At 40.6% G+C, this 16472-nt stretch overlaps 1 protein-coding gene across 32 annotated transcripts in view; it reads right to left on the minus strand.

Annotated features, from left to right (window-relative positions):
* NEBL (nebulette) overlaps positions 1-16472 on the minus strand; it is a 455293-nt gene that overhangs the window by 168335 nt on the left and 270486 nt on the right. For 16 of the 32 annotated variants that reach the window (XR_013635418.1, XM_078851808.1, XM_078851807.1 and 13 more), the window contains 2 exons: positions 7334-7472; positions 12-83 (listed from right to left, as the gene is read on the minus strand). The exons of 13 other annotated variants lie outside the window; for them this stretch is intronic. Coding sequence is in view for 18 of the 19 variants with exons in the window: in XM_078851808.1 (XP_078707934.1) it covers positions 12-83; positions 7334-7372 (111 nt within the window). In the remaining variant the exon portion in view is untranslated. The remainder of the gene's footprint in view (positions 1-11; positions 84-7333; positions 7473-16472) is intronic. 3 more of the 32 variants (XM_078851815.1, XM_078851813.1, XM_078851814.1) reach the window with 1 other exon arrangement.

The raw sequence follows: 16472 nt of genomic DNA on the forward strand, positions 1-16472 counted from the left end.
CAGTCACTTACATCACTTATATTTTCAGTGCATCTTCTGGCCAGTTCCATGTTTCTGTCCTCAATAACAGGCTTAAGGAACACCTATAAAGGAAAGGGAAAGCATTTCAATATCAGTAAACTAAAACAGTGAAAAAAGAAGTGAGCACCTTTTCAAAGTTATCACTGCCACCCACCCTTTCTTCTTCCTCCTCCTCGCTTTCATCTTCCCTGAAATCCTGAAGGACAGGCATTCTTATTTTTTAATATTTTTGAAAAACAAGGGGGTAAAAATTGAAAAAGCCCACTGCTGCAGCAAATGGTTTATGTTCTACCACTTGTCGAGGGTGTATGCTTCTCTGGTGTCCTTCATTAAACTTAACCTTACCAAGGCTTCTTCCTTATTTAGACAGCACTTGAAAGTCTTTATCTGAACAATTCGGTGTGAGTGAACTAAAAGGCATTACAGATGGCCTTGCTAACTCAGCTAATACTTTCTTACAGATAAAGTATAATTAAATGACCTATTCAAATAAACTATTCCTAAATGTCTAAGACACATTTAATTAAAGCACTGTAATTCAGTAACTATGTAAGATAAATGATTTAATGAAATCAACGGGCTAAAACGGGTGCCATGAAGCCTAAGATTATGGGGAAACTATCTAGTTCTAACATTTAAGATATCACAGACTCCAAACCAGCTGTCACAAATCTTTTTCACTCAGTCGAAATAAAGTTCATACAGAAAAAGCACACACACCTCTAGTTTTCTACTAGAGAGAGTCTGGACAATTCACATTTGCTTTATGAAATGTAATTTCAGAATGTAATACATGTTACTTTTGGTGCACTTAATAAATGGACACAAATCAGACATCAAGAATTATAACATTCAAAAACCAGTTGGAGAACTTCAACCTCCCTGGACACTCAATTACAGACTTAAAAGTCGCAATTATTCAACAAAAAAACCTTCAAAAACAGACTCCAATGAGAAATTGCAGAACTGGAATTAATTTGTAAACTGGACACCATTAAATCAGGCTTGAATAAAGACTTGGAGTGGATGAGTCATTACACAAACTAAAAACTATTTCCCCATGATAATTTTCCCCCTACTGTTACTCACACCTTCTTGTCAACTGTTTGAAATGGGCCATCCTGATTATCACTACAAACTTTTTTTTTCTCCTGCTGATAATAGCCCACCTTACTCAATTACTCTCATTAGAGTTGGTATCGCAACCCCCATTTTTTCATGTTCTGTGTGTGTGTGTATATATATATCTTCCTACTGTATTTTCCACTGTATGCATCTGATGAAGTGGGCTTTAGCCCATGAAAGCTTATGCTCAAATAAATTTGTTAGTCTCTACGGTGCCACAAGTACTCCTCGTTCTTTTTCCTGAAAATGTTTTTATATTAAACTTTATACATTCTTAAAATGCTTCATGCATTATGTCAGCTAAAGTAATATACATGCATACATACACACACATACCAACACTCTACAGAAGATAACATACCATGATCATACAGATAATACAAGTTCCTTAAAAGCCTGTGTAACTATTCACACTTAAAGTCTGTCAAGATTTGTAGTCTCAGAACCAACCTTTGCTGTATAAATTCATGAGCTCAGCTCTGTTGGAATGGAAGCTGCCTTATTGCTTGTGGAAATCAGTTCACTTGTTGTTCTGTGAGAATGTATTGAATGTAGGGCTGTTGATTAATTGCAGTTATCTCATGGGATAAACTCAAAAAAATGAATTACGATTAACAAATTAATCGCAATTTATCACAGTTTTAATCACACTGCTAAACAATAGAATACCAACTGAAATGTATTAAATATGTTGGGTGTTTTTCTACATTTTTCTATACATTGTATTCTGTGTTGTAATTGAAATCAAAGTGTATATTATTTTTATTACAAATTTTTGCACTGTAAAACCAATAAACAAAAGAAATAGTATTTTTCAATTCACCTCATACAAATACTGTAGTGCAATCTCTTTGTTGTGAACGTGCAACTTACAAATGTAGATTTTTTTTTACATAACTGCACTCTAAAAACAAAACAATGTAAAACTCCAGAGCCTACAAGTCCACTCAGTCCTACTTCTTGTTCAGCCAATTACTAAACCAAACAAGTTTATTTACATTTACAGGAGACGCTGCTGCCCTCTTCTTATTTATAATGTCACCTGAAAGTGAGAACAGGCATTCGCATGGCATTTTTGTAGCCGGCGTTGCAAGGTATTCATGTGCCAGATATGCTAAACATTTGTATGTCCCTTCATGCTTCGGCCACCATTCCAGAGGACATGCTTCCATGCTGATTACACTCGTTATAAAAATTATGCGTTACTCAATTTGTGACTGAACTCCTTGGGGGAGAATTGTATGTCCCGTGCTCTGTTTTACCCGCATTCTGCCATATATTTCATGTTATAGTAGTCTTGCACGATGACCCAACACATGTTGTTCATTTTAAGAATGCTTTCACTGCAGATTTGACAAAACACAAAGAAGGTACGATGTGAGATTTCTAAAGATAGCTACAACACTCAACCCAAGATTTAAGAATCTGAAGTGCCTTCCAAAATCTGAGAGGGACACGGTCTGGAGCATGCTCTCAGAAATCTTAAAAGAGCAACACTCCAATGCAGAATCTACAGAACCCGAACCACCAAAAAAGAAAATCAACCTTCTGCTGGTGGCATCTGACTTGGATAATGAAAATGAACATACGTCGGCCCGCACTGCTTTGGATTGTTATTGAGCAGAAGCAAGAAGGGACATATGAATCTTTAGTGCTTCGGGCCTGTAAATATCGTGTGATACCAGCCACAACAGTGCCATGAGAACACCTGTTCTCACTTTCAGGTGACATTGTAAACAAGAAGCAGGCAGCATTATCTCCTGCAAATGTAAACAAACTTGTTTGTCTGAGCGATTGGCTGAACAAGAAGTAGAACTGAGTGGACTTGTAGACTCTAAAATTTTACATTGTTTTATTTTTGAATGCAGTTTTTTTTACATAACTCTACATTTGTAAGTTCAACTTTCACGATAAAGAGATTGCACTACAGTACTTGTATTAGGTGAACTGAAAAATACTATTTCTTTTGGTTTTTTTACTGTGCAAATACTTGTAATCAAAAATAAATACAAAGTGAGCACTGTACACTTTGTATTCTGTGTTAACTGAAATCAATATATTTGAAAATGTAGAAAACATCCAAAAATATTTAAATGGTATTCTATTATTAACAGTGTGATTAATCGTGATTAATTTTTTTTAATCACTTGACAACCCTAATTGTAAGGTTCTTATTTAAAGTAAGAAAGCTAACTGGATTGACAATCATTCTAAACATGACATTCTTTTCCTAATTCTAGCACATCACATCACAACTTTGTACTGCATCCCAAAAAGTGATCCACTGCTGTGGAACCTGCACCCAGGCAAAATTGCAGGGGTCCATGTTAGTAGATTCTCATGTGTTATTGGAGCCTGTATCTACACAGAAAACATAGGGAATGTGTAATTTTTAATGTAAAATTCCCAAAATACCAAAAAATAGTTGTGACTAACATATGCCTCCCATTTGCTGTCTGGAAGAGAAGCACTTAATTAGAAAAAGATATGAAAACAGACAGAACATTTGTGATTGAATAAAAAGTATTCATTAAGGTTGTTTGGGTTTTTTTTAATTTTTGAGAAAAACAGACAGCTCTCCACTTACTGTAACCCAGAGACAAAAGGCACTTACACATTAATAATACACAAGGGTTTCAAATGACTTTTATCCTGCTGTTTTAACAGATAAGCTCCTACATTTTAAGAGTGACAGTGATGGTAGGTGCCCAAATTGAGACCCATATGGACCGATTTCCAGGGGGGTTGCACATCCACACCTCCCACTGACTTCTTTTGGAGCTGTAGGTACTTAGCACCTCTCAAATTTAGGCCCAAAAATCTCTGAAATTGGGCACTCAAAACAACTGGCCACTTCTGCAAATGTTGGTCATAATAAATGCCTTTCTGAGCAACTACATGACATGGCAATTCGCTTTTCTGGTATACAGAGCACTTGGTAAAGACAATAGAAATGCAGCACAGCAATGAATCATGGACTTTTTGTGCTGATACCAAAGTGAAACGTTGAAGAATGGAAATATCTCTGCATTGTAAAATAAATATTTTAATCCTAAGGGTTTTTAAAATTTCCTTGTTCCCCCCATATTCAATATATTTGGCAAGAAAAAGATGTAAAAAAATAATTAAAAGACAGAGGGGGAGATATTAATAATTGCCCAGAAGAATTGCTAAATTTTGCAAAGATCCAGCGTGGGCTTTCTCCTGGGAAGAGCTGCTATTTTTCAATCGGAAGTCAAATGGTCAAAAATTACAAATTCTGAACTGCTTGGCTGTTTAGGTTATTTAAAAGGTTATTATTACAGTTAACATTAGAGTTATGATGCAACAATAATTACATATTAATTGTGGTTTTCTTGCCTATTATACCCATGAGCAAAATTAAACCAATTTAGAAAAAAATCCCACTTTTTTGTAATTTTTCACTGTAAATTATTGTGGACCAGGCATAACTAGTTATTCAAAAGTATTACCTTGTTTAATCTGTGTGTTTGCAGTGTTGTTGTAGCCATGTTGGTTCCAGGATATTAGAAAGACAAGGTGGGTGAGGTAATATCTTTTATTGGACCAACTTCTGTTGGTGAAAAAGATAAGCTTTCAAGCTAGACAGAGCTGTTAGTCCAGGCCTGAAGAAGAGCTCCATGTTGCTCGAAAGCTGGTTTCTTTCACCAACAGAAGTTGGTCCAATAAAAGATATTACCTCACTAATATCTTGGGACCAAAACAGCTAGAATAACATTGCAAACAAGGTGAAGTGGGCCATTAACACCTTTATAGTCCAAGGACATAAAAGGGGTGTGTGTGGATTGTTGCAATAAGATATAAATTAGTGTCTTTATTAAGACTGTCATAAATATAAAGGGAAGGGTAAACCCCTTTGAAATCCCTCCTGGCCAGGGGAAAACTCCTCTCACCTGTAAAGGGTTAAGAAGCTAAAGGTAACCTCGCTGGCACCTGACCAAAATGACTAATGAGGAGACAAGATACTTTCAAAAGCTGGGAGGAGGGAGAGAAACAAAGGGTCTGTGTCTGTCTTTATGCTGTCTTTGCCGGGGATAGACCAGGAATGGAGTCTTAGAACTTTTAGTAAGTAATCTAGCTAGGTATGCGTTAGATTATGATTTCTTTAAATGGCTGAGAAAAGAATTGTGCTGAATAGAATAACTATTTCTGTCTTTGTATCTTTTTTGTAACTTAAGGTTTTGCCTAGAGGGGTTCTCTATGTTTTGAATTTAATTACCCTGTAAGGTATCTACCATCCTGATTTTACAGAGGTGATTACTTTACTTCTATTTACTTCTATTTCTATTAAAAGTCTTCTTGTAAGAAAATTGAATGCTTTTTCATTGTTCTCAGATCCAAGGGTTTGGGTCTGTGGTCACCTATGCAAATTGGTGAGGCTTTTTATCCAACATTTCCCAGGAAAGGGGGGGTGCAAGTGTTGGGAGGATTGTTCATTGTTCTTAAGATCCAAGGGTCTGGGTCTGTAGTCACTTAGGCAAATTGGTGAGGCTTTTTACCAAACCTTGTCCAGGAAGTGGGGTGCAAGGTTTTGGGAAGTATTTTGGAGGGAAAGACGTTTCCAAACAGCTCTTCCCCAGTAACCAGTATTTGTTTGGTGGTGGTAGCGGCCAATCCAAGGACAAAGGGTGGAATATTTTGTACCTTGGGGAACTTTTTGACCTAAGCTGGTAAAGATAAACTTAGGAGGTTTTCATGCAGGTCCCCACATCTGTACCCTAGCGTTCAGAGTGGGAGAGGAACCTTGACAAAGACCATCTAGAAAAGATATTAATTTAAGCTCCCACACTTATCTTTTGAAGGTATTGTGCGGGTTTCCTTTGAGGATGAGAACTGAGAGGTCAGATATGGAATGATTGTTTTGTGAAAAGTATTCACCCACAGGTGATGTGGTGTTTTTCTCTTTTATCATTTTTCTTTATGAGTTCAATGATTGTCTGGTTTCACCCACATAGTTGTTATTGGGGCATTTAGTGCACTGTCTGAGGTACATCACATGTGATAGGCATGTGTAGGACCCTTGGATCTTGAAAGGTGTGTTGTGGGGGGTATTAATCATTGTAGCAGTGGAGATAAGTCTGCAGGTTTTACATCTGTTGTTATGGCAGGGTCTGTTGCTGCTTTGAGTTGGGGGTCCTGGTCTATAAGGAGCTTGCTTCTGATGATCAACTGGGTGAGGCAGGGGGGTGGTTTGGAGGCCAGAAGAGTTCTTTCAGGAAGTATGGGTTGTAATTATTTCATAATATGCCTTATTGATTCCATTGTAGGAGTGGTAGGTGCCAACTTGAGTGTGTGGTCAAAGGGTGGGTTTTTTCCTGTGTTGAAGCAGGTTCTCTAGGAGTATTTGGGTAGCCCATTTCATGATGTGGTCTGCTTCTCTGGTAGAGCGTCTTTGGTAAAGGTGGTTTTAAGTATGTTAAGGTGTGTATTCCAGACTTTCTCATCAGAGCATATTCTGTGGTATCTCAGGGCCTGGCTGTAGATAACAGATTTCTTGGTGTGTTTGGGGTGATTACTGGTAAGTGTGATGATCTGTGAATTTTTTTGTATATAGTCATTTGTACGGTTCCATTGTTGAAGCTGAACGTGGTATCCAGGAAGTTGATGCTAGTATGGGAACGTTTTAGAGAGTTTTGGATGGATGGATGGAAGGCGGTTATTGAAATTGCACGTATATCTCACGTATATCACGTATATCATTGGTTTCATGGTGTATTTGTCCAGAAATTCTTCCTCAATGTGGCCCATGAGGAGGTTGGCATATTGGGGAGCCATTATTGTACCCAGGGCTGTTCCCAGGATTTGGACAAAGTGTTTTTTGTTGAGTATAAAATTGTAATGGGTGAGGATGAAGTGGATGAGTTTGGCAATGTGTAAACACATTTAAAACTGCCTTCATCAAACAAGGAAACTCCACCAAAGAAGTAGATCACATAATGGAACAGGCTACCCAAATTCACCCAGGAAATTAAGGATGTCATCAAATCCTTCGCCAACAACTCTAAGAAACTCTACACCTCATCCTCAGTAAATCCACCCAAGGCACCTTCTGCATGCTTCCCAAGATACACAAACACGGGAACCCAGGCAGACCTATCATATCTGCCCATGGCACTCTTACTGAAGGAATAGCAGGACGCATAGAAAACATCCTCAACCCACTCACCGCATAAAAGGCCACCTTCTTCCAGAAACTCCACAGCATTAGCAAACTCCTTCAGAACACCATCCTTTCCACCATGGATGTCCCCTTTGTACACACCGACATACCTCACAACAATGGTATTGCTGCCTGCCTCAAATATCTACAAGACAATTGACCACACTCAGATATCCATCCCAAGCACATTGCCAAACTCATTTTTAATTGTTTATCTGAAATCCATACTGAAATCCATACTGTTTCTTTAGATAACACTAAATCAGTTTTTGTTTGAACAATGCAAAATTTTCTCTATTAAAGTATTCTTGTTGAAATAGTAACAATGAACTGTGAACAATGATGAAGATAAAATCCAAGGTTTCATATGACTTGATTTGAGAAGCTGTGTACAAAAGAAATGATTTAAGAAGCAAAAGAAACTCTCAAAGAATTGCTAGTTCATGCAGCATTTTTATGTACATCAGATATTTGATTAAATCCTATAAAAATGCAAAATACATTTGTCAGCATATAGAGATATGTTACCAAGTATACTACATCGTTACTAAATCAGATGTTTGCCACTGTGACATATGATAGAAGAAGAAATATATATTTTTCAGCAGTTCAGAGGAAAGACATTTTTATCATCTTGTCACTGTTGTCATGACAACTATATACCCTAGTTAAGTAGAGTGTTTGTAAGAATCCAACCTTCCCTTGCCTAATTATTACGAGCTATTACATTTTTCGTGCATATTCTCCTGTTCCCTAGATCAACACTGAAGAATCATTAAATTGCTCTGTGGAATTACAACCACAAGCTTAATTATAGCTTATGTGGTCCAGAGAGCCCTGGGTACAAGGTTCTTTGCTATGTTAAAGCCATTTCAACACAGGATTATTACACCTTTATTTCTAACTCAGTGCAACTGTATTATGAAACATTTTGTTTATAATATTTAGTACATTAAAACAAATTATTTTGTTACACAGGGCAGCTTTATGGAAAGAATGAGCTGTATGTAATCAGATTCTATCTTTTTAATATTTTGTATAATTTTGGAATGTACATTAAACATATCATGTAGCTGGCCTTCGGCAACAATGCTAAATTATTACAGCATTGTTGGGGTGTGATTGTCTTAATGAGCCATCCAGAAAACAACAGGTTAAGTTGGAAGTCTAACTAGAAAAGCTCTGTGTTTGCATTTTAATTCCTTCTTAGAGGAGAAAGTGTTTCCTGAATGCATGGAATATGTGTAACATCAGGGTTTTTTTAAAAAAATCTTGTTGGCACAGCTCATTGTTTAGAAAAAAGTATTTTTCTAACTGAAAATCATGTATAGATCAGGCATATAGCAGTTTTAAAAGACCTGGTCTTTTTCAGACTAGTACGATTTTATGTTTAGCTTTCGCTAAGGTTGAAGATATTTAGAAATGTATATTACCGACATACTTTTACCATCCATAGGTGGTGACTTGCTTATCTTTTCTTCCTAAAAGGTATTATGGTCCTGATACATATTTGCATCATCAGAGTCTCCACATTAAAGATCCTTGTGAAGTTTCCCTTATCACAGTCTCTATCTTTATCTTTTCTGTTTTAGGAAGTCTTCTGAAGACAAGTAAGCATATTGTCTGTATACCAAGAAGATAACTATGATTTTAAATAACTGTTAATAATGATAGATTAACATTAGCAGTATAAATCACTTCAACATATAGAGTCATTTACTTGAGCATCATTATAACTGGAAATGTTCCACAGTAGTACTGCTTTCAAATATATGTACATGTGAGGTTACAGCTGCCATTTTTTCATGAAAGTTCATTTTCATCTGATACCATGGGCTGAATCTGGCAAAAAAAATTGCTACATGACTCTAATGAAGACATAGAAACTCTGAAAAAGTCCAATTAAAACCCTGCCGGCAAACTCTTTCTGCTGATTAGCTCTATGAGTGAAGAGATCTGGATAGTAGCTCAGGCACTTATTGAGTCAGAGTGACAAAGCAGATTTTCATGTGTCAGTTGTGTTGCTACACTCTCTACTCCAGTTAATGTGTGACTTAAGTAAAATATTAGAATATTCAAACAGAACAAATACAGCCAGTCAAGAAAAACATTCCCAACAAAGTCCAAGAGGAGGAAACCATGTATGGCTTGAAATCATGTATGGCTTAAGCTTCTTGAAGAAAAGTTACAAAATGAGTGAGGGTTACAAGCTGGTGGGTCTAATTATAACAGAAACAAAATTTACAGGTAAAGCGCTAATTTTCCCTTTGTGCTTCATGGAGTCCATCAGTTAGGCAATTGGGTTCTAAATAGCAGTGGCACAAGAAAATTCATGGGAGAAACATATCCAACATAGATGCCCTAGATCCCAGAGACTAATGCACTGAAAACACTGCTGCTGGAGGGCCAATCAGTTGAAGTTCCCATATCAAGTCCACAATGTTTATGTGTATGATAGGGATTCCCGGATGGCAGTCAGGTACATCTTTTCTAAAATGACAGATTATCTTAAACCCTATTTGAGTGTGCTCTGACTGAAAGGGGAAAGGGGACATCTTCTGCTTTATAAGATTAGCAAAAAAACCCTGTCTGTTTGCATTAGCTCCAGTAATCCTTTCTTTTTGATGGGATCTGCAAACAAATTCAGTGTTATTAGCCCTGAAAGATACCAAGGTGAGATTCTTGAGTCCTCATTATCCTGAATGTCATAGCTTTTCCTTAGAAGAAAGTGGATCGGAACAAGATGCAGATTTTGTGAAGGAAAGGTGTTAGATGCAGTACCTGACCTTCCTTTTTTGCTTAGTTTGAATAGATTTAGAAGAAGAGGAGCTAGAGCAGGTGTAGTCAATAGGCAGACTGCGGGCCAAATCTGGACCGCCAGATGCTTTTGAATGGACCCCAAAATCTTTTTATTTATTCTTAATTATTTTTATTTGTTAATTATTTTCTCTGTAGTCTAGACCTTGATTAGACCTTAACCAAGAAATTTGGACCTTGACAAAAAATAACTGACTACCCCTGAGCTAGAGTCCATATTCAGTTCCTGTTTCTGCTTCTGATGTACAGGATGTGGCTGATTCATCTTCCATGAAAACCTCTTTGAGCAGCCAAGTCAAGTGAACATTTAATTTTCTAGCCCATTTTTGAGAAGCATGAAGCCTGGAGGGTTTTTAACTTCTTGTGTAGAGCAAGCTGAAAAAAATTCTGGTGAGTTGCCATCCCCTCAAACAGGATGGAGCTCTGTCAAAACCAGAGACCTTAGGAGAACGAAATCTCTGGATTTCACAGGTGGATCAGAGGAATTTGTTGAGACCACTGTGATATACAGAGTAGCTGCCGTGTTAGTCTGTATTCTCAAAAAGAAAAGGAGGACTTGTGGCACCTTAGAGACTAACAAATTTATTTGAGCATAAGCGTTCGTGAGCTACAGCTCACTTCATCGGATGCATTCAGTGGAAAATACAGTGAGAAGATTTATATACATAGAGAACATGAAACAATGGGTGTTACCATACACACTGTAACGAGAGTGATCATTTAAGGTGAGCTACTATCAGCAGGAGAGCGGGGCGGAGGGGAAGAACCTTTTGTAGAGATAATCAAGGTGGGCCATTTCCAGCAGTTGACAAGAACGTCTGAGGAACAGTGCGGGTTGGAGGGGGGGAATAAACATGGGGAAATAGTTTTACTTTGTGTAATGATCCATCCACTCCCAGTCTCTATTCAAGACTACGTTAATTGTATCCAGTTTGCAAATTAATTCCAATTCAGCAGTCTCTCATTGGAGTCTGTTTTGATGTTGTTTTGTTGAAGAATTGCAACTTTTAGGTCTGTAATCAAGTGACCAGAGAGACTGAAGTGTTCTCCAACTGGTTTTCGAATGTTATAATTCTTGACGTCTGATTTGTGTCCATTTATTCTTTTACATAGAGACTGTCCAGTCTGACCAATGTACATGGCAGAGGGGCATTGCTGGCACATGATGGCATATATCACATTGGTAGATGTGCAGGTAAACGAGCCTCTGATAGCTTGGCTGATGTGATTAGGCCCTATGATGGTGTCCCCTGAATAGATATGTGGACACAGTTGGCAACGGGCTTTGTTGCAAGGATAGGTTCCTGGGTTAGTGGTTCTGTTGTGTGGTGTGTGGTTGCTGGTGAATATTTGCTTCAGGTTGGGGGGCTGTCTGTAAGCAAGGACTGGCCTGTCTCCCAAAATCTGTGTACTTCTCTTCAGTGAGAACGGAACTGAAAATGCCACACTCATTTCAGGGAAAACCGTGGGTTGATTTTGAACTAGATCCCCAATGAAAGTGAGAGAATATGAATTACTCTTCTTTTATTGAATTTTAAGTGGAGCATTGCAAATAGTGCAGTATTCACAACCTAAAGTGTTGTTTCTGTGCTGATCAAGTATCCCTACACAACTCAGCGGAAGTATTTTGGCCCTTAACCTCCTACACCCCTGCTAGTCAAGTCCTGGGTCTCTCCTGTGCAAAGTCCTAGAATATGAAGTTGAAGAGAGTTGTCACATTTCATGCCTTCTCCTGGGCAAGCCCAACTGCTGCTGTTTTGTGAAGTAGTGTCACAATGTGCTCATTCCTTCAACTCAAAGATATTTGGGGTTGTGGCCAAAAGTGGTGTTAGGGAATCTTGTGAGCAAACCTGCCAAATTGATGATATCACATGCTTAACGACAGGGCGGAGAGACTAACTGTGATAAAATACTTTGTGTATTATGGACAAGAATGAGACCACCAAACAAATTTTTATTTACAAACTATTTTGAGTCCAAGTCTTCAGATGTGTAGGACTCATGATTTACCTGCAATCTACTCCCCAAATGAGCATCTTTTCGAAAAAGATGATGTCTGGTAGTGGAGCAGTGAGGTGGCAAGGTGCCAGACACCCAAAACAAATTCTTTGACAGAAAATATTGGGTAGACAAATGGGCAAATAATGGGTGTAAGTATTTGGAGATTGACAAATCTGTTTTAGTAGTATATAAACCATATAATTCACTTGCTAAAATGGTAAAACATAAGTTACTATTTGTGTACAATTTATAAGCAATATAAGGTAAAGACCTGAAATGGGTGCAAGTCATTTGCTGCAAATACTGTAGCTCTATAGTAAATCTAGCAGAGACCCAATTATTTTAACTTTGCTGTATATGCTTCAACAAAATAACAAGAGTTCTTCAGACTAAATTTAATCAAGTAGGGAATTGAGATTTAACAGCTTTATACACGATAGCTGTAAATTGGGGTTTGGAGCAGTGCAACTTTTCCTTATAACATTTCAATGGGTTAGTATTGTTTACTGCCCTAAAAAATACATTTTCCTTTTTTTATGTGCACACAACTCCCATTGATTTTATTGAGAGTTATATGCAGCAAGAAGAATAGAATCTGATTTTGCAATGGCATGATGCATGTATGAAAAGCATTGTGGTACACACCACTTACTAGGTCCGTAAGAGTAAATGCCAGGATTTTTTTGCTTGTTTGTTTTTTAAATCCCTGTGCAATTGAGTTGTGCTAAATCAGTGGTGATTTTATGCCAGAAAGTCTGTCTGTGGATTGCAGTATTTATGGTGGAAAGTGTTATCTTAACTGGGCACGTTGTGAGTGCACATTTTTGTGGTTAAACTGTGGGAAAACAACCTTTATGATCATTTTAGTGATATAATAAACAGTGTCAGGGTTTAATTCAGGCTTTATTTCAAGTTAGTATCTCTAGTTGGGCTGTTTTTTACTAGAGCAAAAATAAGAGCCACATAAATGACAGCTGCCGCATCACACATACTAACTAATCCTAGCTTATTAATATACCTTACAGAAATAACTTTAACTGTTATTGACTACCATCCTGCAAGGAACTAACAAAACCCCTCCATATTTTAAACTATGCAGTCTTCATTTTCCTCAACAAGTCTCTCTGAGCTGTATCTGAATGAGCTTAGCTGCCAAAGAGTTGCTTCTCTGTCACTTTGTTGGTTGACACATTATGCAGCAGAGCCCTGTGTTTTTAGCGGGTGGCCTGCATCTGATAGTGTCTGCCTCGAGCCATCTGTCCCCTGGAGATTGCCACACTGGATAGATCTGTATTATATTATAGCTGTGATAGCGTGTAGTGGCATGATTTTCCCTCCACTCCCTTAGAAAATGTAACTTTGGCATCTATTTCCTCAATATGACTAGCCATGAAACCCTTCCTCCATTCTCTAGATGTGTGGCTGATGGAAGTCTGCTGAAAGGCCCAGCACATTTGAATGAGCTAGGCACTATAAAAACTATGGTTGATCCTGTACCTTCAGAAATAAAAACAAATACGTGTAAGTAAATCAACTCATGATTGTGCTAAAGAAAAAAGTCATAGGCGAGGGGAGGCTCTGCCTCCCCTGGTGCTACCGCAGCCACGAGAACCCCAGTTGCAGGGTTTGGGGGGGAAGTTTTTGATTTATTATGCCCCATGCAGGTTCCAGGGTGGCTGAGGAGGCGGGAGATTACTGATGAACCCGGGAAGCTGAGTAGCAGATACCGCCTCCTCAGCCACACTGGAACCTGTATAGGGCATATGAAAAGCTTCTTTGGAGGCGCGTAAGAGGCTTTTCCCTGCAGCGGCTTGGGGTCTGGAGAGGGGAGGTGCTGCTGGCCCAGGGCTTCTCTGGGCAGGTGGTGGGGGCCCTGAGGTCTTCAGTTGGCCCAGGGCTCCTCCAGCCGAGAGTAGGGGGCGCTCAGAGCTCCTCTGGGCAGGGGGGTCTCAGAGCTCTGGGGCGCCAGATGCAGTGGGGAGGGACAAGGAGTCTCAGGACTCTGGCCACAGGGGAGGTGGGCATGTAAGGTGTGGAGCCTCCCAAAGGGGGGCTCCACCCACACCCGTGATTTTGCTGTATCATTTACAAAACAAAAATTACATAAAACCATTCTACTTTATCAAAAATATAATTTACTTTTACATTAGAGTATCTCAAAGAAGTACTTTTAAAGTTTTTAATTATTTCTTTTTCAAAACAATGTTGGACACAGGAGTGGCAATTTACTTCAATATAACTTTTTGGGGACTGGTTTATATAAATTCCTAGGACCAGATTATCTCATCCTCACTAGGCCTCACTAGGAGGCGGGGGAGGCCTCACTGTTTGTGGCATATGCAGGCCTAGTGACCGGAAGATGGCTCAACTGTCCTTGACTCCATGCAGCCTCACATCCGTCTGCTCCGAGAAGAACCCACTTCCATCGAAGGGAAGATCCTGGATGGAGGACTGCACCTCCTGGGACAGACCCACAGATTGCAGACAGGAACTGCGCCTCATCACTGCAGCCAAGGTGACGACCCCGGCTGCCGAATCAGCTGCATCCCAGGCCATCTGGAGGGAGCTCCTGGCCACTGTAGTACACTCCTTCAAGATGTCTGTAAACTCCTGGCCCAACTCCTGGGGCAGAGAGTCTTTACACTTTTTGAGGGAGTCCCACAAGTTAAACTAAACTGAAGCCTGGCCACTGAATAAACTTTTCTTCCGAAAAGGTCCGGCCTCTTGCTGTCTTTGTTTTTGGGAGTGGAACTCACTTGCCCTTGTCTGTCCCTTTCATTGGTCGCAGAAACAGGGTGGGTATATAAGTATTCAAACCCTTTAGCAGGGACGAAATATTTCTTTTCTGCCCACTTGGAGGTGGGTAGAATAGAAGCCATGGTTTGCCACAGGGCCTTGGCTATCTTTAGAACCCCTTCATGCACCGGCAATGTGACCTGCAAAGGGGCTGCCGTCATTAGAATGTTGAACAAGTTGTCCATCTGCTCTGCCATTTCTAAGCCTAAATTCAAAGCCTCCCTTCTCAGCAGGGCTTGGTGCTCTTTAAAGTTATTGGTGAGCTGGCATGTGAGGGACCTGCTATTGCCTCATCTGGCAACGATGATAATGACTGCACCCTGGGGGAGGGCCTGGGGCATTGTCCCCTGCTGGGGAGGACTCCCTTGCAGTCGGCACCTGCTCCAAATATCCAAGCTCGCAACATGTACCCATCCCAGTACCGTTGGTGCAGGGGGTTGCTTCTCTGAAGCCACAAGGGAGGACTGGTGCAATAAGGGCATCGGTATCACTGGCATGCCCCACGCGTTCCAATAGGGCCATTGGGCTGGCCACTGGCCCTGCTGCCGTGTAGGCACTGTTGGAGCTGCGATGCATTCCGGAGCCCACAGGGATCAGTGCTGCCTTGGCAAGGGGCTAAAGTCCCACTCTCAGCTGGACGAGTCCCCTTCCAGTAACCAAGGCAGGGCTGTGAATACCTGCATTTGGCGGCTGACCCCATGCGCAGGAGAGCGATGTCTTGAATAAGATGAACGATGCCTCTCCAAGGACTGGTGCTGCGAAGGTGAATGGACCCATACTGGCAGGGAACAATGCATGGACGGACACTGGGGCATCGGCTGGCGGATGGATGATCGGTGCTGGGCATATGAAGACCGATGCCTCACTGTGGGCGATCCACGCTGCACCGATGGAGACCGGGATTGTGGTGCCGGCGACCTAGGCCATCTCTGGGTCCTAGCTCATAGAGTCGGGGACCTCTGTCATGGAGTCGGGAAACACTGCTTCTGCTCCAGAGACTGACGGTGTTCAACTGCCCTCTGAGGCAGTCTCATGGCTGGCTTGTCCTTAGAGAGGGGAGCCTTAGCCACATCCAACAACATCTGTGGCACAGGCAGGGCTCTCTGGTCCTTAGCCACTTCAGACGTCGAAGGAAGGACCAGGTGCCTGGATCCCCTACTGCTTCCAGGAGTCAGAGGCAAATCCCTGGAGGACCTGAGGGTCCAAGTGGAGAGATACCCCCAGGAGGCTCCAGAGTCGGTGGGCGGACCACACTGGGTCCTTTGCCCAATTCCCCCGACCTTCTTTGCTTGGTGCTGGGGAGCCTTGCTTTTTCAGGTGCTTCTTGGGCACCGGTGAAGGAGAGCATTGCCAGACAGAGAGCAATGTCGGCCGTGCACTCCTCACTGACACCAAGGTGCTAGGCGTGGAGTCGGAGCAGGAAGGCTCCAACACCCAGCAAAGTGCGGCCTCCATGAGGAGGGCCCATAAGCGAATGTCCCGCTCCCCTTGAGTTCTGGGTTGAAAGTTCTTACAAATTAGGTACTTGTCT

Source organism: Lepidochelys kempii, chromosome 2 (assembly GCF_965140285.1).
Source record: "Lepidochelys kempii isolate rLepKem1 chromosome 2, rLepKem1.hap1, whole genome shotgun sequence".
Taxonomy (NCBI): Eukaryota; Metazoa; Chordata; order Testudines; family Cheloniidae; genus Lepidochelys; species Lepidochelys kempii.